Source organism: Ischnura elegans, chromosome 5 (assembly GCF_921293095.1).
Source record: "Ischnura elegans chromosome 5, ioIscEleg1.1, whole genome shotgun sequence".
NCBI lineage: Eukaryota > Metazoa > Arthropoda > Insecta > Odonata > Coenagrionidae > Ischnura > Ischnura elegans.
Window position 1 is genome coordinate 2,260,840 of NC_060250.1, and position 23,532 is coordinate 2,284,371.

At 37.2% G+C, this 23,532-nt stretch overlaps 1 protein-coding gene across 1 annotated transcript in view; it reads right to left on the minus strand.

The window, feature by feature from the left end:
* Positions 1–23,532, minus strand: part of LOC124158420 — a 60,854-nt gene that overhangs the window by 16,179 nt on the left and 21,143 nt on the right. The window contains exon 2 of the mRNA XM_046533499.1: positions 11,832–11,976. Within this exon, the coding sequence (XP_046389455.1) occupies positions 11,832–11,976 (145 nt within the window). The remainder of the gene's footprint in view (positions 1–11,831; positions 11,977–23,532) is intronic.

Here is a 23,532-nt window from a genome sequence, read left to right on the forward strand (position 1 = left end):
TGGCTGTACGAAAAGATGCACAAGTTCTATTTTCTGGGTATAAGATTTCATGCAGCAGTTTGAGCAAATAAATGAACCATGAAACATAGCCTTAAGGTTTGTTTACACAATATATCACTTACAATTAGACCTTGTTTAGATTCATCCCGAGTTTCTTACAGTCGTCCTATAGTTTCCACTAAATTAAATGCATGGATGACTAATAGCACAGTTACTTAGTTTGTAGTTAAATTAGTTTATATTTTATTAGGTTAGCAAAGTTTGGCAGAAAAAATATAATAAACGCTATAAAAGTTACGTCGGCATTGTAATTTTTCAATCCCTAAGCCTTATCTTTACTGACATAATAGATCATTTATTTATTTAGGACCTAAAATTTTTAATTATTAACCTAGTTCCATCAAACAGATAAAGAGTATAAAAACTTTTTGTAAAAAGGCTAAACATTGGTGGTTATCCTATCATAACATTATTGTTCTTTTTCGATGCGTGCGTAACTATACATATCGAAAGAAATCACACGGTGTAGTCCGATTTCAAAGAATTAATAATTTACGTGAAACCTATTAATCATACATGCGTGTTGCAAAATCCCCCGGTTACACGTAAGTACAATTCCTAGTTATATTTATTGCCAAGAACCCTACTTGATTTGATTTAGGAACGGAACCAAACGGACCGTTGGGACTTCCAACAAATTCAGCCGTAACCTACGCTATCAAAACAACAGGTTCTATTTTAAGCGCTAGCACTTACATTATTTCCTATACGTTCTCGCGTACAGAGACTATAGTACAAGAACTTCCACTTTAAATTATATCATGTAAACAAGGAACAAAAGCGAAAATTTCACCATGAACAACGGAAAAAGACGCTACCTTTAGTTGCCAAGTAACGGTTTTACCAAGACGGTAATGTTGTTCCAAGCAGAGCCATATTTTTCCTCGAGATGTTACAGGCTGAGTTATAAGAAATATAAGGAGCATGCGGAAACACTATACTGCCGCCAGTGAACGCCAAGAAAAAATTATTTAGAAGTCACATCAAACTTACTTGCAGCAGCATCTTTGTAACCGCCAAACCACCATGCTGTCTCCGGTGTTCCGTTCCGGTTCCTCTGTTGGAAAGGAGGAACGGAGGAATGTGGAGAACCATGGTAGAACACCTGAATCGCGGAGTAGCGGTAGATTCAAAATTCGTTCGCCACCAAAAAAACTAGAATTTCGATATAAAGTAAAGGTACGGCAGTACTTACCTTCTATCTTCTACTACTTCTTCTACTTGCCTATCCTTAAATTGGACAATTACAATTTCTAATCTGGGAATGAGGCCATCGATGCCGTGATAATTTTAGGAGAATTCTTACCATTAAAATTAAAATGAATTTAAAGCGTTATGTTTCATTAAAATACTTTCCAATCAATCGCCTCTGAGATTTTTTAATCCCTAGAGAGTAAATATTAATTAATCAATAAGTTGAAAGAGTTCATTTAACCTGTAGGAATGGAATGTCCCCGAGACGCGAACGTCCGCAGGACATTGGTACATAATATAAAATTTCAGTAAAAATCGATAAATTCCATTATTCCTGTTGTTAATTTTTGTAAAAGTTGCTAAATTTGTTTAAATTTAAGTAATTTTTATAATCATGAAAAGTACGGGTTTATTGTTCATCCAACGCTTCTCAACCGTACAACATGCGGAAATTTTTAATTTTTTGAAAGTTTCTAAAATTGTTGCTAAATTTATTTAAACTTTAAAAATTGTTATAAATAATGTAGAGAGTCATAAGTTCGTTCAATTGTTGTTGTTTAACCCGTGAGGCATGTAGAAATTTTTAACGCTCGTAAATGTTACTTAAATTGTTGCTAACTTTGTTAAACTTGATTAATTGTTATAAACAATATAAAACTTAAAAATAGCGTACATTTGTTGTTCTTAAACTATAGAAGCGGTAAAAATGTCAATTTTTTTTTCGTTAAATAGTTTATAATTTCCTCCGAGTCCACACTCCAACAAGAGGATTACATTTGGTTACCTAAAATAATCCTCAAAATATCTCTTCCTCCACGAAAAATTTCCTCTTCCTCGATCGGGAGGAAGTATTCTGGCTTCAGAAACGAGAGAGAGTTTTTTTTCTTTCTCCCTTCTCCTATACTCCCTACTCGGAGGAGGATCACGAGACTTTCTCTCGGAGTTCCTCCTTGAGGAGGTGAGTGTTTTAAGAGGAAACCAAAACTCCCAAACCCTGCGTAATGGGACACTAGCTGGACGTCCGCTGGACATCCGAGATAGGACAGTGTGCGGACGGATGGCCAGGACAGCCAGCGGATGTCCTCTGGCTGTCCTGAAAATCCGCGGACACTGAGAGGACGCGACGGACGCGCAGCGGACGTCCTCTGGCAACGATGTGCTGTGTGGGGTAAGTGGGATATGCGAGGGCCCTCCCCTAGAATAATTTTCAGATAAATGTCTCAAAATGGTGAGTTTTACGGCTTTCTGAGGGATATTTTATTGATCGCTCACACTATATATTCTGTCAGTAATATTAATCAAATTAAAAGAAATGGATTAAACTTTAAAATTTCTCTAAGCTCTAAGGGTAGGGTGGTTTATCTCCCAAACCCCCCTCGCTGCGCTAGTGATGTATACTAATTTTAAGTATGGTTGCAATGAAAGAGGAATGCAAATATGTAGTAAATTGAACAAAATAATTTAGGCAACAAAAAGTGAAAACAGGGACAAGCAAGTATTTTCGTAACTTTTGGTAACTATGGGAAATATATATTTGGCGTTTTAAATACCTAAGTTACATATTTTGCCCAATATATTACGTAATTATTTTTTAATATAACGGATTAAATATCGTATTTTGAAACTTGCGCCATAACGACCGGCGGCCATCTTGCATTGCACGTGACCCAACTGCCATCGCAAATGTCCGTGAAACTGTCCTTGTTTACATTCGTAGTTATTGTGTTTTGTGACTTTGAGAATTCAGCTATGCTGTAGAATCTTATTTTACAAGCAAATTTACGTTGAAATACGCGAAGGAAGACGAAAATAATCCGTGTTTCGCTGTGAATACTGGCAAAAAGGAATTGGAAGAATAATATTTCAAGCACTCTTAGCGGCACGAAGAAAGAAGATACCTTTGTCAGCACCAACACATATCTGCTGATCTGACCATGTGTAACCTGACAATGTAAGTAAATGGAACATTTTTTCGATTCGTTAGTGAATCACCGAACTTGTGCCCTTGTACCCTTTCGTATGTAATAATACGATTAATGAACCGCCTATTTATATCCAATAAGTATTTCAGATTATTAATTACTATGTTCACAGTGTAATCACTTTTTAGCATGATCTTTGCTTTCGCGGCCATAGTTAAAATACAATCTATTCACCGATTAAGTTGAAATATCAGGTTTCTCGCAGAAGAATCCACTTTGTTAGCAGTTCGTTATGGTATTAAAGTATCAGTCTCAATCTCAATTAACTCGTATACGAAGGGTTTTTTCATGAAAATGAATAACCAATTAAAATATGTCGAAGAATTGTAGTAATTAATAAGCTGTTCAAAACATAGCCATCAATTTAACTCTCTCCGATCATTACCCAGTGAGAAATGGGTGGTGGAATCCACGTGGAACCCACGTGGAGAATTAACGTGGATACCACGTGTTTTTGGTCGTGGAATCAACGTGGAACCCACGTGGAAATTTGGTGGAAAACTTAAAACAGCAGTTGGTGCTGTCCTAAAACCATTAAAACCTCAACCACTCTATATCTAAACCTTCTATATATGTGTCTACGATTTTTCATGTGCTCTCATGGCTGCCTTTCCAAGAATTATATAAAAATAGAATGTGCGATACATTATCACATAACTAGCGTGGTTTCAGGATGATAAATGACGCAATGTTACCAGAGAGTTAAGTTCCACAAATTAGAAATTCTGTTTAACATTTTATGCTAATCACCACAAATCCACTTGAAATCAACGTGGATTCCACGCGGGTCCAACCACTCAATATCCACCACCACCAAATATCCACCACTCAACGTGGATTCCACGTGGGTTCCACGTGGATTCCACCACCCATTTCTCACTGGGTATCATCTAGGTATTGATTTGTGCTTCAGTTCATTTTTCACAAATGCCTAAATTCCAATGAAAGTCATAGAGTTATATCGTTATCAATTTTCACAATTTGCTGGCAATTTCTGTAGAATTTGGAAATGAGGCAAAAATAATATCTTCGCAAAATAATATCTCAACTGGTTTTAATACATATTGGATATCAGTTTGTGAATGCAATGTAGTACAATAAACAGGACGTAACTGAATTGCCAATAAAACCTGAAGAAGCTTGCAATAATGCTGGTGAAACTATTGTTAGACAAAATGTCTCATGCGACAGATTCCGATAAAATTGTATCATCATGAATATTTGCCATTCTGTGAAAGACTTGACACATCTACCTTTGGAAATGAAGATTAACATGTATTTACTTTGTTAATTTCATTGCAGATTTCCGAGTTGGCCCTCATTGGAGGCAACACTTCTAAGGAAATGATTGTACGAACTTTCCGTTATGTCATGAAAGACAACTTGTCAGCAAACTATAGCTGGATAGGCTACAAAAAGAAAAGAGTATTTTCTGAGCTTGGCCTGGAAGCAAAGCAAAAGTTTTGGTAAGTTTTATATTACATTTTTTTATCATTAGATGAGAGGGTAGATAGTGGGGCAATTCTAAATCAAGAGGATATTTATTTGTGAAAACACCCCGAACAAACATCTATCCCTTTCTTCAGTAAGGCTTATTTCTTAAGCTCTTCATCCCCACTACATAAGTTATTGTTTTACTTATCCTTATTTTCCAATAAATTGTTCCTCCAAAAATTTTATAAATTACCTATGATGATTAATTGGACTACATGTTGTTGATATCATTGTCATAGGGAATACCTCTTCTTTTGCAGATGCAGTTCGACATTACCACCTAAGTGCTTCATCTAAGGATTGACTTAGACATGCCAAATTTAGGGATGCCTAGAAGAAAGGCCATCATATTGATCATCCTAATCAATAGTGCAGTTCTCACTTATTAGTAGCAATAGTGTGGAATTAATTTTCCCATATTACGTCAATTGGTGTTTTAGCTTTTAAGTTATATTGAATAACAATGTTAAATGTCCTTTTTAATGTTAAATTTGATATCTTTTTGGAAGTCTTCTAAAGCTGTTTATTAGTGTAGCTTGTTTTAAAATTCTGTTAGAAAATATTTTTTATTTATTTATTTATTTATTTATTTATTCGCTCCAGGACATGCAGTTACATGTATAGAACAAGTCAAAATAGAGGAAAATAAAATATACATAGGTCATAAATATATATACAAGTACCAGTCAAGTATTCCACTTCAACGAAATAAATTCATCCACAGAATAGAAGGAATTACTAAGGAGGTATTTATACAGTTGGGATTTGAACAGTGAAAAGGGTTTTGTTTCCCTTAATTTATGTGGAAGGCAGTTGAACAATTTCACCCCCGCATAAAGGGGGTTTTTACTAAAGAGGGTGAGGCTATGAGTGACCACCCTAAAATCCCTGGACGCTCTGGTGTTATGATTATGTACATCAGCATTAATTTCAATTCCAAAGAAACTTTTATGGAGACAGACAAAAATAACAGTAGAATATATATACAGACTAGGTAACGTTAGTATTCCTAGGGATTTAAAGTGTGTCCGGCAACTACTTCTCCCTGGAGTGTTGCTTAAGATCCTGATGGCCCATTTTTGAAGTTTAAAAAGCCTCATAGTATGGTGAGAATGGCCCCAAACTACTATTCCATATTTCAATCGGCTATGAACATGGGCATGGTAGACCAAAAGGGCTGTTTTAATATCTGAGAGAGCTTTAATTCTTCTTAATAAATAACAACCGGTTGCCACTTTGGTGCAAAGATTGTCTATATGCACTTCCCAAGATAATGTTTCGTGAACATATAGACCTAGGTACCTAGTTTCTGCCGAAGAGCATAAAATTTTACCATTTAGCCTGAGAAGAGGAGTACAAATTCTTTCCCTCTGAGGAGTACGAAATTGTATAAAAGTAGATTTTTTTTCTTCATTGATAAGAACTCTATTATCAACACACCACTTATTCATTGAATTGATATTATGTTGCACTTCATCATGGTTGAAGTATTTAGAGAACAATAAATGTGCCGTATCATCTGCATACATGACCACTGTCCCACCATTAAAGTAAGAGGGGAGATCATTAATGTAGATGAGAAAAAGGAGAGGACCTAAAATGGAGCCTTGTGGTACACCTCTAGTGACTGCCAAAGGAGTAGATGATGTGTGAGAACCAATACCAGAAGAGTAGATACTTACAACTTGGGATCTAGCACTTAGGAAAGATTGTATCCAGGTATTGGCAATTCCAGAAATCCCATAACTATTGAGTTTGAGAAGTAAGATTCCATGATCAACTGAATCAAACGCTTTTTTAAGGTCGTAAAATACACCTGTAACAGAGTTCTGGTTGTCCAATTCAGATATCAGTACATGAATGAACTCCGCCAAGGCAGTTTCAGTAGACCTATTTCTCATGAAACCAAATTGAGATTTTGAGAGGATGTCAAATTTTGTTAAGAATGATAACAATCTGTTGAAGATGACCTTTTCAAAAACCTTAGAAAATACTGAAAGGACTGAGATCGGTCGGTAATTATTTATATCTTGGGGGTCAACATTCTTAAATATAGGAATAACCTTAGCCACTTTTAATTTATCAGGAAAAATTCCCAGAGAGAGAGACTCGTTAACTAAATATGTTAATGGGGGTATTATTGCCATTTTTACATTTCCTTTCCACAGAGAACCTGGAATGTTATCAATGCCAGAGGAGCGTTTACTACTTATTTTAACAAGTATATTATTAATTTCCTTCTCGTCAGTGGGGTAAAGAAAAATAGAGTGGGCTAAATATCCCTTGGAGCGAACAGCGTTGGCAGGATACTTAGATTGGTTATAGGGAGTAAGCATGTTATTATTGACATTCAGAAAGTTAACATTGAACAGGTCAGCTATAGCAGTTTTTCTGATATTATTGAACCTTCATGAAGAACAGCACTAATATTAGATGAAGAAGTTTTAGAACTACTACTGTTTTTAATGATATTCCAGGCAGCTTTGCATGGGTTAGTAGCAGAACTAATGATGGACATATTGAATTTTCTTTTTGTCTCATCAATCAAAATTCTATGTTCACTTTTTAGAGTTTTGTAAGCTCTTTCAATTGACTGAGAGCCACTTGATTTTAATTCATTAAAAACCTGCCTTAAACGAGTAGATGAGGCTCTAATTTCATCTGAAACCCACTTTTTCTTTGAGTTGGAACAAGTCCTCACAGCTTTTAGTGGAAAAGATACATCAAAGCAATACAAAACAGTAGATAAAAAGTTATCAAATTTAGTATTAAAATCATCCCCACCATATACTGATTCCCAGGACTGCTGTTGCAGTAAACATTGAAAATGTGCTTGGGATGAAGGTGAGAACGATCGTTTATGATAAGCATGAGGGTTCTTAGGGTTTGACCAACATTGAGTATTGATCTCAATCATTTGGGCTTTGTGGTCAGAAAAGTGTGTATCTATGATAAGACTTACAGTTGAAGGCATATCTAAGAAAATATTATCAATAGTTGTGGATGAAGATTGAGTTACCCGAGTAGGACAAAACACAGTAGGGACAAAATTGAATGATCTTAGCGAATCAAGTAACGTCCTCGACTGGGTAGATTTCAAGCTGAAATCAATATTGAAGTCCCCACAGAGAATTGTGTTCTTAGCATTCTTTACAAAGATTGGAATAAAATTACTTAACAAATCCAGAAAAATAGAAAAATCACCACTAGGAGATCGATAAACACATACAATTGCAATGGCAGTGCCACCAATGTCAATTAGGATTCCACAACATTCAAAGTCACGCTCAATACTTGGATTTATAAATCGAATGTTTCGTACACTAATAATTTGTTTAACAAGAATCAATACACCACCATTTTTGCAAAGAATATTACTTTAGTTGTTCCATTTTGGGCATTAAGATGCATTAGAAAATAAATAGATTTGTGATAACATAAATGCATGAAGGTATTAGAATTTATTGTTCTGTTAATAACCAAATGAGTTTCATTAATGATAGATTTTTTCTAACTCCTGCTATGAAATGAATCATCTAAAATTAACCATGCCAGTTTCTAATAACTTTTTCAATGAAATTGATCTTTATATTCTCTTGATTGGGTTCATTACTTAATTTCTTGTGAATTTCCCATTTGAATATGAGCATATAATAACTGTCCTCAGCATTTCCAGTCAAATTCTTTCCAGTGAGAGAGTTAAATATATATTTTCAATCTCCCTCTTGAAAATGCATTACACACTCGCTGTAAAGAATTTAGACTTTAAAAATTAGGTAGAGCAATTACCTAAACGCACAATTTGTATGGTTGAATATTGATTGCAACAATAGGAGGAGTTCATCAGGGGGGCAAGACCCCCAGTATGGGCCCCCCAATATTCATACAATATTATTGGATGAAAATTGGATATCTTTTGGATATTATATGTAGATATTGTATGGATATTGTATAGATATCAATTGCTACTAGGGTGGCTTATGCCATTTCCCAGCTATTGGAGGCAAATTGCTAAACGAATCATTCAATATCATGGAACCAATCGCAATATTCCTCGATCTCTCAACAAGAATGCTTTCATTGATCTGAAGCAAGGCTTTCTTCGTCATGCATGTCAGCTTTTCGATGTAGCGGCATGCAAATGCTCGAGTGGGACTGATTGTGTTTGTGATATTCCTTCGAAAGTGCCTACTTTAGAACGGCAATTCCCTAAGGACAAAGAGGAGACAGGAAAATGATTATAGGCGCCATCGATGTCCAGGTAGAGGAAGCTGTGCAGGTTAGAAGAAAGAAAGAGAACACACAAATGCCTCATCCTGTTTTGTCATAACACTTCTGTTTGGGAAGACTTAGATGATGAAATGATAGTGAACAAAGAGTTATGTGATACAAGTGAAGGAGAGGATTTCTTGGAAAAAAAGGTTAGTGTAAATAATTTAAAATTTTCGAATTTGCCTCAGCCTGTGAACGATTCTGCATATCAAACCATGCTTCTGCAGCACTTGCATATGTGCACCTAGTATATATCGGGTTGGTTACTAAAGGAAACAATGTACTAGTTGTTGACAAGAACAAAGTTAGAAGGGAAAGGGAAAGATTGCGCATGTCTCTACGGAGGAATGTGGGAGCTGTTAAACTGCGAGCATTTTACTTCGACGAGAAGAAAGACTCTGCTTTCGTTTGTAGTCAATCCAAGTGAAAAACAATAGTGGAGGAGCATGTAACTCTCGTTCAAGACCCCGGTTCACACTACTTAGGGCATGTCACCCCATGTGTCAGCAAAGCTGTTGGCCTCTAAGATTCCATCATGAATTTTCTAGCGGAGGAAATGATCAATATCGATGGACTACAGGCAATTGGGTGCAATGGAATTGCGGTTAACATGGGATGCCATGTCGGAGTAAACAGGAGAATGGAAATGGCCCTAAGAAGACCTTTGCATTGGTTTGTTTGCCTGCTTCATTACAATGAACTTACGTTGAGGCACTTGCTAAATATGTTTGACAGCCCAACCGTTGGCCCTAAAGGTTACTCAGGCCCAATTGGGCAATCTTTGAGCAAATGCGACAATCTACTAGTTGCAAAATTAAAAAAAAATTAATTTCACTATTCCTATCATCAATACAGATGAATTAATTAGTGACCAAAAATACCTATATGATGTGGCATGGGCAGTTCCAAGCGAAGAATGACCAGAGAATATTTCATCAAGAAATCTGGGAAAAATGGTTCATTCCAGATGGATCCCTACAGCAAACCACAATTAGACAAACGAAGACTTAGAAGACCTTGTTACAGAAAGAGCTGTGTTAGAAGAACCTGCTTTTCCCTGCCACTCACAAGCAGTTTAAAGGATGGTACCATTTAAATGATAACGGTGGCATTAAAATCCATGTGCAGTAAAGAACGCAGGCATGGATGGGCATTATCATGCATCATAGACATAGTAATTCAGCCAAAATTTGAAAATAAATCACAATATAATTTTGTCAGAGCAATTGATGTGCTTTCATAAACAATCGTGTCCTTTGAAAGGTTGGTTGGAGGGATACGGGTGGAACTCGATGGTAGCCATATTGAGAGATGGAGGAATATTGCGATTGTTTCCATGATATTGAATGATTCGTTAAGCAATTTGCCTCCAATAGCTGGGAAATGGCATAAGCCACCGTCTCCGCGATTCCCGGCACAGAAGTATCGGCATTTTAACTTTCTTCTTCAATGTACTGAGAGTACAAAAACATTTTCATGATCTCTTCATAAGTGGGCAAATCATTACCCCTAAACTTTTAGGGTGCACCAAATATCATGCACTCCACTCCCCACCTGGTACTCTTTTTCTCTATTTTCACCATTGCGTCAATCCTCCCGTAATCCTTTGAATGGTTGGCTGGGGGACACGGGTGGAACTCGATGGTAGCCACTTCCCTGTGGTGAGTTCTGGGTAGTTTCTTCAAGAAACTAGCAGAGAGATTCTTAGTGAAATGTTTGGTGTTCAGGTTCTGCACTTTCTCAGCCTTGGCTGAATTTTTTGTTGAAAATAGCTCCACAGGTACATTATTTGTCATTATGATTGAAGTCAATTCGAAATAATTTACCTTATTATTACTTTTGTGTGATTATTTACTGCTACATGATGACTTATTTACTAAAAAATGAAATTCAATTGAAATAAATATAATTTTTTCTGCAATTTAGCCCCCAAAATGGAATCTTCAAAACAATGCTCCACCTAAATTCAGAGCTCGGGCGGCAGTGCTTAATATCAACCAATTTGAATAAAAAGTTTGTGTGCAAGATCCTGATAACATTTTGCGACTTTCCTGCACAGGGCAAATTTTATCAGGAAAAAAACTTTTTTCGGCCCATCCTAATGCGTATTTCCTTGTATAGGATATCCCTCCTCAGTTCAACAAACAACTGATCCTAAGGGTTTCAGATTTTGATTGAGAAATGTATGGATAAACTCAAAATGAACATCCAGGGATAATTTTAAAAATTTTTGCAACTAATGAGCACTTTAATTTTTTTCGGATTGTTGCCAAAATTGTCAAGAATAATATGATTTTTCTGCTTTAAATAGTTGTAGAGTCATGAGTCTCTTATTTTTGTTTCAGTTGAGTGAAATACATATAGTTTACTTTCATTACTTTACTTAATACTTTCATTTATTGATATAATTTTATTTCAATTATAAAAAACAAACAACTTTCATAAAATATTGCACCTCAGAATTTGGTAAAATTTAGTTTTCATTATCTATGCACAATGTTTCTGTACATAAAATTTAGTAGCAACTAGTACATTCATTTTAAAAATACGTCAATATTTACCTTATTTTACCTATTTACATATAAACATGTATCCCCTGTGCTGTGCTCCTGCAAGGGCATGACCGAGAAATAGCAATGGCATAACTTTATTTTTAAGTGAGTGCAAGCAATTAGCAGGGTAGAATACGCATTGTGAGTTATTGTTTGGTAGTTTATGATTAAACATTCAAACAATAATTATTTAAAGTCAATATAATAGGTTCCACCATAAAGGTTGTCCTTAAATTTCTTGGTGTGATTGACTATTTCAACGATGAACGTTATTCACCTGGGTAGAAGTTCTATGCATCCATGGGTTGCCAGCTCCACATCTGCACGGTCAGCCAGATCCGAGAAGCAGGCGCCACTTGCTGACTTGCACATGTAGCCAGTGGTGACACACCTTGGAAGGTTGCAATAGCAGCGTATGTCAGCTGAGGATAGAAATTAAAAAATTGAAACCTAACAACTATACGTAGATGACGATACTCATTCCATTTGTAGATTTATGGTTTTTTGGGAATATCCCGCGTCAGGTTATTAAAATGGCCGACGTTTCTTCTCCTATGCCGGAGACCTCATCAGGGAAAATGACCGTGTTGTCTTTATTTCGCATCAATTTATAGGTGGTGGGTGGTCGTGGGGAGTTTTCTGGAAATGACCGGAAGCCATGTGTCACTGATCTTCTGTCCGTTGTCTCTGTTGAAGTTGTTTTTATGTTTTTTGATTTCTAAGGCTTCCCGGAAAATCCTCGTTTTAAAGTATCTCTCAGGGAGAAATACTTTAAAACGAGGATTTTCCGGGAAGCCTTAGAAATCAAAAAACCATAAATCTACAAACATGGACCGCGAAACCTTTAGTAATTTGACTCATTCCATTTGTTTTACATCAAGGGAGATGACCTACAACCCAGATCGTTGTCTTGGAGGTATATCACTTTCCACAGTACCTCGGTGGTGAGCTATACCTCTCATCGTTAGCAATAATTCATTTGAGGTCAGATAATCCGTGATCATACGTACTAGGCTGTTTAGCAGCCACTACTAACTGGCAGCTGGTAAATGTCGCCTTCAGCCAGCGCCAGTGGTCTGAAATCGGAAAATGCCGGACAAAGTCCAAAATGGCTTTCATTGAGATAGAGACTTACAACTTAGCATAAATACTCATAAATGATGGATGATTATGGATGTGTATGCCATTTTACATTAATCTGATCCGTTACTGAGATACAGCAGCTCAAACGACCGATTTTTCAAAAACGCACGCGATCTCGTTTTTCTCCGAAAATCTTTGAACTTATAAGCAGCTGGTGTTGCAGTTGTATGATTTGTCTGGAATAAAACGCACAATATTCCTTTGACCAGATGCTTTGGCTATATTTTTCACGATTTTTGAAGATTTTGGTTCACATCTGCATGGTTTTACAACACAAAATGGCGGATCCATTTTTCGCATGAAATTTTAAACAAAGTAGACATTATCTTTCGTTTACGAAATATGGTAATCGGGAAATTTACATCACAGTGTGAAGTAGACGCTTCTTAAGAACACTACAAAGAAATCTTGGAAAAAAGTTTGCGACCAAGGAAATGAGAGCCATTTTTCGATCGCGCGTCAAGCCTGAGCACACGACGCGGGACCCTGAGGCTCGGCAATAGCGGTCGATTTATAGTTTTTTGCTGAATTAATTCTTGAAAATCTTCATTTGAAGCATGGCACATAGTCAGCATTGACCTAAAACACTATTACCAGGTTAATGGATCGATCGACTTGACCGTTTAACGCATTACTCTAGTGAAGATAGTAAGGATTAGATTCTTGTCCGAACCATTCTACGTTTGTATGCTTCGGATATTGAAGTATTGATAAGAGATTAAGTCGGCATACGAAAAAGAGAGAGAGAAATAAACAGTTTCTGGAAAAGGCAGCAACCTTTACTCTTTGTCCTTACCCTACTTTTTCAATCCCGCCGAAGAGGGTCGCGCGGAAAGGGGTTAGATCCTGGATATTAAGAAGAAACGGAAGAAACGATTGGGTCAAAGCTTATTTTATTCCTAATACTTGAAGTCTTTACAATAATTTATTATAAGCCGAGTCTTTGTATTTCCGTTAATATGTCTGCAGATGAAGCGTCCCACAGGCAAGGATAAATCCGGAATAAATCTTGAAATTTTATAATGTCTTGGCGCGGCCACTTGTTGGTGTCAACCATTTTCACTGTTATTCACAAAAAGAAGTACAAAATACTGTATAAAGAAACTAAATAACACAGCATAAAACCAAGAACACACGTCTTTAAATAAAAAACATCATGACTTTTTTAAATTAACAAGCGGATAGGAAATTATTTTCTGAATTTAACAAAGAATATCATATGTAAATCTGAGTTTTCCTTCGCAGGATATTGAATGATAAATATAACGAATTTTAAAGCGCTCCAAAAACCACCCTCCCCCTCAGCCACTTCTGAAGAACTACGTCATATGTCGCTCATCGCTCGAACCACAGAGTATACTAGAACCACTCTGTGCTCGAACCGTCTACCGCTGGCTTATAAGTGCTCCAACACAGGTGATTCAAACGTGCCCACTCAGCCCAAAGTGAGCCCAACTCCAATACTTAGTAGAGTATACATATAGGTAATCATTAAATGGTATACAGCTGATATTTCACGTCAATTATGAGAAATATGTAGGACAAATAGTTAAAATCCCGAAATTTCATCTTAATTTTTAGACGATTGAAGTTATTTAACAAAAAGTAGCCTCCGATGTAAACCGCATTAAGAAACTTTTGCGCATCAAATTAACTTAGGAGCGGTAGTGTCGGGAAAAAACGAAAATTCCAAAACGCTTACTCCAGGGAAAGCACTAGGCACTTCCAGGGTAATGGGGAATTTGAATGGGTCGTCGATTGCTCTAAATACTATTTTGAATGAGTAAAATTGATACATTAGCTCGCAAAAATACCTTAAGTGTCTCCATTCATCATCAAAAGAGATAAAAGAATTGACATTAAAATCAAGGAAAATTTCTCTGCAGCCGACCACTGAGCGAAGACACCCGAGCGTTGCCGAGGCCAGGCGTGACGTCATAGGTGCCTAAACTATTAGATATTCACTCCAAATTTAGGATATCGGTTACGAGGAAAAAGAAATAAACCACGCCATTCTCCAATCGTTTCCGGTTGCATATCCAAGAAACAAAAACGAAACACTTTATTCGTCACAAAAGGAAACAAAACATAATCATAACCCGCACACATAATAATGACACTGCATTAGCATGAATCCAAAAGCAATTGAGATCGCATATCCAACATAAACAACCATAGGGAGTTGGTAAATACGCTGAGCGCATGCTTTAAAATTTGTTTTGAGGGAGTATTTAGCCGCTCATCGTCACTTTATTTTGTTCTGTTATTCTTGGGCAAGTTTTCCTATTGCTATTGTGCCACGATTATTACTTGGGGTATTACCCTACAAACACAGAAAGTATTAAATTTGTATTAAACACGTATTTTGAAATCCACGAAATCTCAATAATATCTAGATTTAATCTGTTGCAAAGGTGTTGCTATGTCCTCTTTTTCTCATATTATATCTAGATTTAATACATGAAATATCTTGCCCCACAATACAGATTTTTCGGGGATTAAATACAGATTTCAGTATCTAGATTTTCCAGGGATACATTATAGCACTGCTTTTCATTTGAACTTTTATCAAGGAACCTTTGCGTTACAATTAATGAAATATATTGAGGAAGCTTCCCTAAAGAGAAAACCCTCTGACCACCACAATAAGATCTCTACCTATTCACCCCTTAGCTCCAACAAGAATTATATCATCAAGCACCCAATAAGCAAAATCTTTAAAAATTAAATAACCACTATGCAATAATAAACTGACTTGAAGGAAAAAGATTGTTTATTTGGATTGAGAAAACATGACTCATAATAATTGATATTTTATTAAAAAGGTACAAATATCTATTTATATCACATACAAATTCCAAGCATTTCAAATTACAGTGAAATTAATAATTTATTAATTCAACTAGCTTTTAATGTGCCCTTATCAATGTCATAGATTTTTAGGTGGAAAAATACATTAAGTAACCACTTCGCAATAATACACTGACTTGAGGAAAAAGGTTGATAATATGGATTAAAAAACATGAGATAGAGTAATTGACGCTTTATTAAAAAAATCACAAGTATTTTTTATTATCATTATATATGAATTCCAAATTACTATGAATCTAATTGATGTTGAGCATCATTTGCCTCCTCCTGCCCCTTGCACTGGCCTGCCACAGCCAGAAAGGGAGGAAAGATAAACACAATATACTACATAGAAAAGTGGCAGGTGGATAAAGTGAAAGGCTTTGCAGTCAATATAAAATAAATGTTTAACGTACTAGTTCAGGGAGAAAGCAGATCAATAAAAACAAAGGCATTGAAATCAACAAACATGACGACACTCACGGCAGAGTTAAATGCTTATAATACAAGGTTAAGATAGAAAGCAGATTCATAAAAACAAAGCCATTTAAGTCAACATAAGTGAGCCCATTGAAGTCACAGTTTAACCATGGGCCCAATAACGGTCACTCTAGTGAATTTTTAGGGAGAGAAATGATAACATTTTTATATTGCAAGGTTCAGTTTGAAAACAGGTTCATAATAACAAAGCCATTGAAGTAAACATACCTGAGGACACTAAAAGCACAGTTCAACTATGGGCTAAGTAAGAAAAAAGTTAATGGAGAAACCAGGTTCAAAAGAAGGAATCTGAAGGGAATTATGGAAACGGAATTCAAACTTCAGGGTTCAATAAGCCCACCGAATAACATTGAGAAACGAAAAATTTCTCCTCGTCGTCGTTTTTGTTGCCAAGACCATCCCTCGTTACTATTTTCAGAGGCACTTTACAAATTGAAACATTACGATACAGTCATAAAATGAAGCTCATAATGAACCAACGTAATAGATAAATGTGCACCAACGTAATGGAATATGGTTTACAAAAAAAAAAACTATGCATGTATATTGAATGATAAAGTTCACTACATACGGAAGATCCAGGTTACTGTGAGGTGCAAATACGATACTTATGCAATCGATGGATATTAAGGAAAAATATAACAGATAATGGAGCAAATAAACCATATGCAGCTCGTGTCGGTCAAAACTAGTCGTTTAGTAACAATAACAAAACACACTTTCACAGTTCATCACAAATTTTCGGCCATTTTGCAAAATCACGTCACCGACGCTAGCGCCGCTAGTGGCGCAGAAACTTCGGAAACAGATTTAATCCGTATTTAAAAAGGATTTGGAAATCTAGATTTGATGTATTATGAAATCTCCCTAAAATACAGATTTGATCCTTTTTGTGTTTGTAGGGTAATAATGCGACATCGGGATGATGAAGTACAAGCATTACATTCGTATGTTTCAGTTATCAGAAAAATTGATGATAACGTTACCGCTCTTTCGAATAGTACACTTGAAATTCATCTACATAATACCCCGCAAGCCGCCTAAAAGGCGTTTATCAGAGGGTGTTAGGACATCAGCCTTTTTTAAGGACACCAAAAATTGATGCAACGACCCTTATGGAATTTGTTATGACAAATTATTGCAATGCGTCGGCGCAAAATCGAGATGTAAAAGAAACTTGTAACACTGGAGGATAACGATCGCAAGCTTACGAGCTGTGCTGTTGAATTGGAAAACGCCGTGTTAGCGGAGAAGGTTGTCCTATCCGGTACGAATTCACAGCAAAACAGTCAACACACAATCCACAAGTGAGATCGCGAATCGGTTCCGCTGCCAAAACATGCACACAAGATACAACCTATTTCAATAAAATAGGTAAATCCATAAACAATATACTACCATATATCATAAAAATATAGTGGGAAATTGCCAAATACAATTATCAAAAACTGGAAGTCACTACCATTCTTGTATTCATCACGTATAACTTACGATAACAGAGCTCGTTATGATGAAAACAACTATTTATTCACTGATTTAAATTAGCCCACGCATGTGACACAGGTCACTTTTCTCACTACTATTCGTTGAAATGATAGAATAACAAACTTCACATACAGTTTTGATCTTGATAGCTTGATCGTGCAATGTCATATCTACGGTTAACAACGAAGGTGAACACGCCACTGACAATTTTTAGATTACTGTTAGACATTTATCGATAGCGTAATAGCACACTTTACGATTCAATCACGATGGAACACTGATAACTCTTGGCCGATATTTTTCAATCTTGTCAAACTTTGTGCATTACAACCACTGGCACTGTGATTATTAGCAGTAGCATAACGGGAGATGTCACGTTGAAAATAACACTGGCACAAAAGTTGCAAGTGTTATTTTCTTGAGTCATTTGCATATGTTATGTTGATATTCAGTATGTCTCTTTTAAAAAGTGAAAATAGTATTATAATGACGGAGTCGAACCCTCCCAGAACTTCACCGCAACTACCGCGCACATTGTAGACCTACTCGGCCACGAAGCCATACGTTGTTAAGCGATAAACGGTGAGTGCAAATACAAATCTAAAGATGGGAAAAACCTCGCAATGGAGTCCGAAAGAAATCGCTCCGGCGGCCCAACGTGAGTGTGAACGTGAGTTACCCCAGTACAATCCATCCGCAAATCTTAATTCTAATTGGGTTCATGCTCCTGGAGTTTGAAAGATGTTGATGCGGATATACATCGAAATGCTGCTAATAATCCTATCAGCGTCGGCGGGGCGGCTGCAATACAGAGGCAGTTCAACTTTCGAACTATGAGAAACCGTCTCTAGGAAGCCAGTTTAAGAAACTGCCACTCCTAACCAGCAAGAAAACCAGCAACGAGTGAAGCTCACACGTCGTCAAGGTAGGAGTTTGCCCGTGCCCGTTATGTGAATATGGATCCTACATGTTGGGATCTAATCATTTCTAGTGACGTAAGTGGACATGTTCAGCTGTGGAGGACGAGCATTCTAGGTTACTATAACTTAGTTAGAGAGGATGACTTTATGCAGGGGACAAACCTTTTTTCTGTTATATTTCAGGTATCACCAAAAAAATGTTAAGGAGTCATAAATTAGCCCATGTAAGCCTTAGCTTTTGGGGCGCAATATCCGCTGCTGGGCCAGGACCATTGGTTAAAACAACACCGCAAATGACATCAGGTGACTACAAGCAAATCCTTCGATATTACTTGCTTTTATGGGTGAAGAATGTAGTGCCTGAGGGTGAAAAAATAATATTTGTGCAGGGCAGGACACAAGGCGAACACTAGGGCCGAACACACCAATTTCTCGAATCGTAGCGGCACATCAATGTCTTACCCCGGCCATCTAATTCTCCGGACCTCAACCGTATAGAGAATATTTGGGGCCTGATGGTTGTATAATGCCAGCGATAGGAGCTTAGAGACTCTGGAACTGCGTGTTCGAGAGATATTCATGGAATCTTTGGGTACGCGCCCGATATTGTTATAGGGCCAATGAGGAAAAGGCTTCAAAGAGTCAGTGGTTGTGATGGGGGTGATACTAACTATTGACCTCAATGAAGTGTAAATTTGTTCGAGTATGTTTTTCGTACATTGATTTTTTGTCCGCAGTTACTTAGAAAATTTATTTTACCTTTATACGATGTTAATAGTAATTTGACAAAAATAAATGACTTTTATTGTATTAATTTCACAAAATTGTTTTACAAAATAATTGATTAGAAAGTGATGTATCAAAATGCTAAAAAAAATTTCTGTTTTGGATACTGGTTAGAAAAAATTAAATGTTTAGTTTTTTCCTATTTATTGAATTTTCCTCGGAATACCGTGTGTCGTAATTTAAATTTGTAGCAATAATGTGCATTGAGCAAATATTTTCATTCACAATTGAAGAAAAAATCTTATACAGTGATGATTGTTTCGGTATTTAGATCCTTATTTTCCTGATCTTAACTGATGCCCAAAATTGTTCTTCGCAACTGTTGCCTTACAACTCGTTCGAAGCAGGCAAGTTCTCCGTCACACCATAAAAGACAGAATTCGAACTACCCTCTTCTCGTTCCTAGGACTATATACCGTCAGAAAGGGAATCCATTCTCTTGCGAAACGATGGTGGCGCCACAAATCCTGTTGGGATACTTTTACTCGCGTTTAGTTGATATTATGGGCTCTTATAGAAATTATTTTCCTATGCTAATCTCCACAAGGCTGGGAGCCATAATGAAGGTTGCCATTAGGATCATGACAATTAGTACTACCCTATTCACAGTTTAAAAATGTATTTAAATGTAGAAAGAGACGCTGCATTCATTAGTGGCAATAGTTTTTCAATAAAAATTATAGCAAAGGCTATTAAAAAACATTTCCTTACATATCCGTTACAAAGGAGATTTTTTTACTTCATCTTCTTTTCATAACTGTCGCCTAACCGTTATTTATGTTAAATGTAATCTTTTTAACAAAATTATTCCACTTTGTCTTTGTTGGCTTTCATCAATTTTACAGTAATTGAGTTAAAATGTAGTTATACCGATGTAACACCATAGAGGACAAGAAAATTTGTCTTTTTGTTAGTTAAATAGTACTACTAACTTGCGTCTCTTACGCCGAAGGTCCCCATATGGTGGGTAACAAATTTGAAGAAAACTACAAAGTTATTTTTGGTGAAAAAAATATTTTACTTATCTCAACTCTGAAGGGAGTTACAACGTTTTGATCTAATGGAAAGATACCATGGCGCCGCTGAGCCAAGGTTCTCGCTTCGTCTTGCTAGCTCCAAGGGCCTACACCTAGAGGGAAAATTCTCGGGCGGAAAAGGAGCTTTTTATCAATGCATACTTCTTCTTTGAATATCCTGAGCATAGAATATTCATACGTTGTAACAGAAATGTTTTTGCGAAAGATCCACAGAGAAAAAAATCATCTGCCTTGACCGAGATCCCGCATCTTTCGCACGATTGCGCATTGCGGGTAACTCCCGTATAAAGTTATCACCGTGGCTAGTCCCGGTATACTTTGAACTAGGAATGTTTTTATTTAAACACATAGATAGACGAAAGCCAGCAAATTTTGATGACTTGGAAATAGGAGGCAAATTTCGCCCTGTCTTTCGGTCTTGCCGCAGAAACTAAGACAAAAATTATTTCGTAATCCGTGTGGAGGAATATTCCTTCCAGCCTTTAAAAAAACTGGGTTTTTCCTAAGATTTCTCTCATCGGGTACCTACCATGAAACATCTGCACGAGAAGCAATCCCATCCGAATGGACCAGCGGAAGAATTAGCGGAGGTGTTCAGTTTGTAGTCGTATTTACGGAGTGAACGAGTGATGAGTGGTCTGCTGATTTTGTGAGCTGTGGCCGGTTTTTTACACCAATCTCTGCTGTAACGTGCCCTATCACAAAATTCGATACGAAGAGAGTGAGTAAAGGTTAGAAGGAACTCAGAAGCCGCGAAAGAGTTGGTGATCAACTTCTTCTAGTACTTCAGAAAATCTCTCAGTATCAGTTATGCCTGAAGAGAAACTTCGAAGGCGAGTGGGTGCTCGGAGTCCACTGTTTGCTGAATGAGAAAGAAAGGCTCCCATTGATACACCTTAAAAAAAAAACTAAAAATAAGACAGCCTACCAAATTTCGAGAACAGTGATTTTCGACGATATTGTGAGATCCGGAATTATAGTCTGTCCAAACAGGGAAGGCGGGTAAGGAAGAGATTGAGGCACCGCTCCAGAGCCGAGCACTAGCTGAGTAACCGGAAAACAATAGCCGGGGTACTTCTGTTCATATTCATGCTTCGCGATATTTCGTTGCTGCTAAGCCTGCCTCAATCAAACAGACTGCTTTTCCCCTCCCCTCCTGGGAACAATAGCTCAAATCAAGATAGGAAGATGTCCTTCTCGGTCCAAAGAAAACGCGTTCTGGAGGTCGCGTTCCGTGTGGGAGACAATTGGAAATATTTTCTAAAAATCCATGCACGAAAGGGCGCTAAGTTTTATTATTTGGAATACTACGGTGTGTGTGAGTGGGTGTCTTTGTTATAAAATAAAAGTATAAGCTAATTCTGAGATGGAGCTTTGAGAACAATTAATTACAACTTCTTATACATTTAAATATAACAATAATGGGAGGAGATCAAAGAAAGCCGCATCCTTCTTCCGTCTGTACTTTTATGCACCAATTACTGCCCATTTTATATACACCCCTATAAAGTTAAGCTCTCTCAATGACTAGGAACTTTTTTGGCTCCAAAGAGACAAGGTAATGCTTCAGGCGAAGGCAATTGTCGAGCGGAGATTCTATTGCTCCACCAAAATAATATACTCTTGAAAATCGTACCCTTGAAAAGAAAGTGAATAAGCATGTGTATACTAACAACGGAGCACTCGCTATACAGAAAAAAATCGCCTTTAAATTATCCGAACGGAGCAGTTGGCGTAAGTAGCAACCCTTGGGTTCAGCCACGGCCGTCTTTAAACAGGCCGGAGGGATGATATTTGGCAACAACGCGGAGGAGGCCTGTTTATTAAATGTTTATCATTCTACAACAGTGGACTCGTGGTGAATAAGATACTCGACATGACTCGTTTGAAGTTAATTTTCTTCCTCTAAACCCTATTTTTGCAGGAGATGACGTTAGAAGATTCATTTTTTAACCTATCATATTAGTTGTAGTCGAAGGTAAGTTATTTATTTGTAAGTTGAAGCGTTGGAAGATGATGAGCTCATACTCAATCAGTTCGACCTCCTGGAAATTATGAACAAACCAATATTAATCACTGCCGAGGAATATTCGGGTCCCAATTACGTTTGTGGGTATGCTGCCAGGAAGGCATTGCAGCACTTAACCATTGATATATGTGCATGTTCATTTATTTCAAATGAGGGTAGTGAAGATGCTTATTTCATAGACTTTACACGGCACACGGAATTGCGCAATCTGACGTACGTGCGAAGGCGCAATCAAAATGCGTCGTGTAAAGCGGTGAATTGCTAGAACAGATGCGAGAATGCGTGGACGCGAGACGGCAAAATAGCCCATGTTCTATTTTCGTTAGAACAGGGGCTATTTTGCCGTCTCTACTTACTACTTCCTCGGCCCGGTATGGGCTTTGGCCTCCGTCAAGACGCCTGTCCATTCTCTCCTGTTCTGCACTTTCTCCCACCATCTGACAATCCTCATAGCCTTTTATGTCTTCTTCCACATCCTGCATCCATCTTTTCCTCGGTCTTCCTCTTTTTCTCTTACCATCCATATTTTCATGTAGAATCTTCTTAGGCATCCTTTCTTCACTCATTCTTTTTACATGACCTAGCCAAGCTAGCTGTTGGGTCTTCACAAATCTCACTATGTCTTCGCGTCGGATAATATTTTCTATTTCCTTGTTTGTTCTTATCCTCCAAGTTACCCCATCTGTCACGGGACCATATCTTTCGCAAAATCTTCCTTTCAAATATCCGCAGAGCTTGCTCGTTTCCAGCGGAGATGCTCCACGTTTCTGCTCCATATGTCACGACCGGTCTGATAAGTGTCTTATAGATCTTGAATTTCATCTCCATAGATAGAAGAGTTGACTTCAGGAGCTTAATATTAGCAAAGTAAGCCCTATTTCCAGCCATTATCCTCTTGTTGATCCCTTCTGTCATTGAGTTCTTAAAGTTTAAATTAGTACCGAGGTAGCTGAAATATTTTACATTTTCAAAGTTGTACTGCCCAAATGTAACGTTTTGAGTCCATCTTCTGCCTTCCGTGGTCGACATTTTCATGTATTTCGTTTTTCTCTCATTGATTCTGAGCCCTATATTCTTACTCTTCTGTTGTAAGATTTTGAATATTTCTTTCAGAGATTCCATATTCCGTGCCATTAGAACTATGTCGTCGGCATGGGCACATGCCTGAGTAGATTTATGCACAATTGTCCCCTCTAACCCCAGTTCTTTCATGGCTTCATGTAGTAC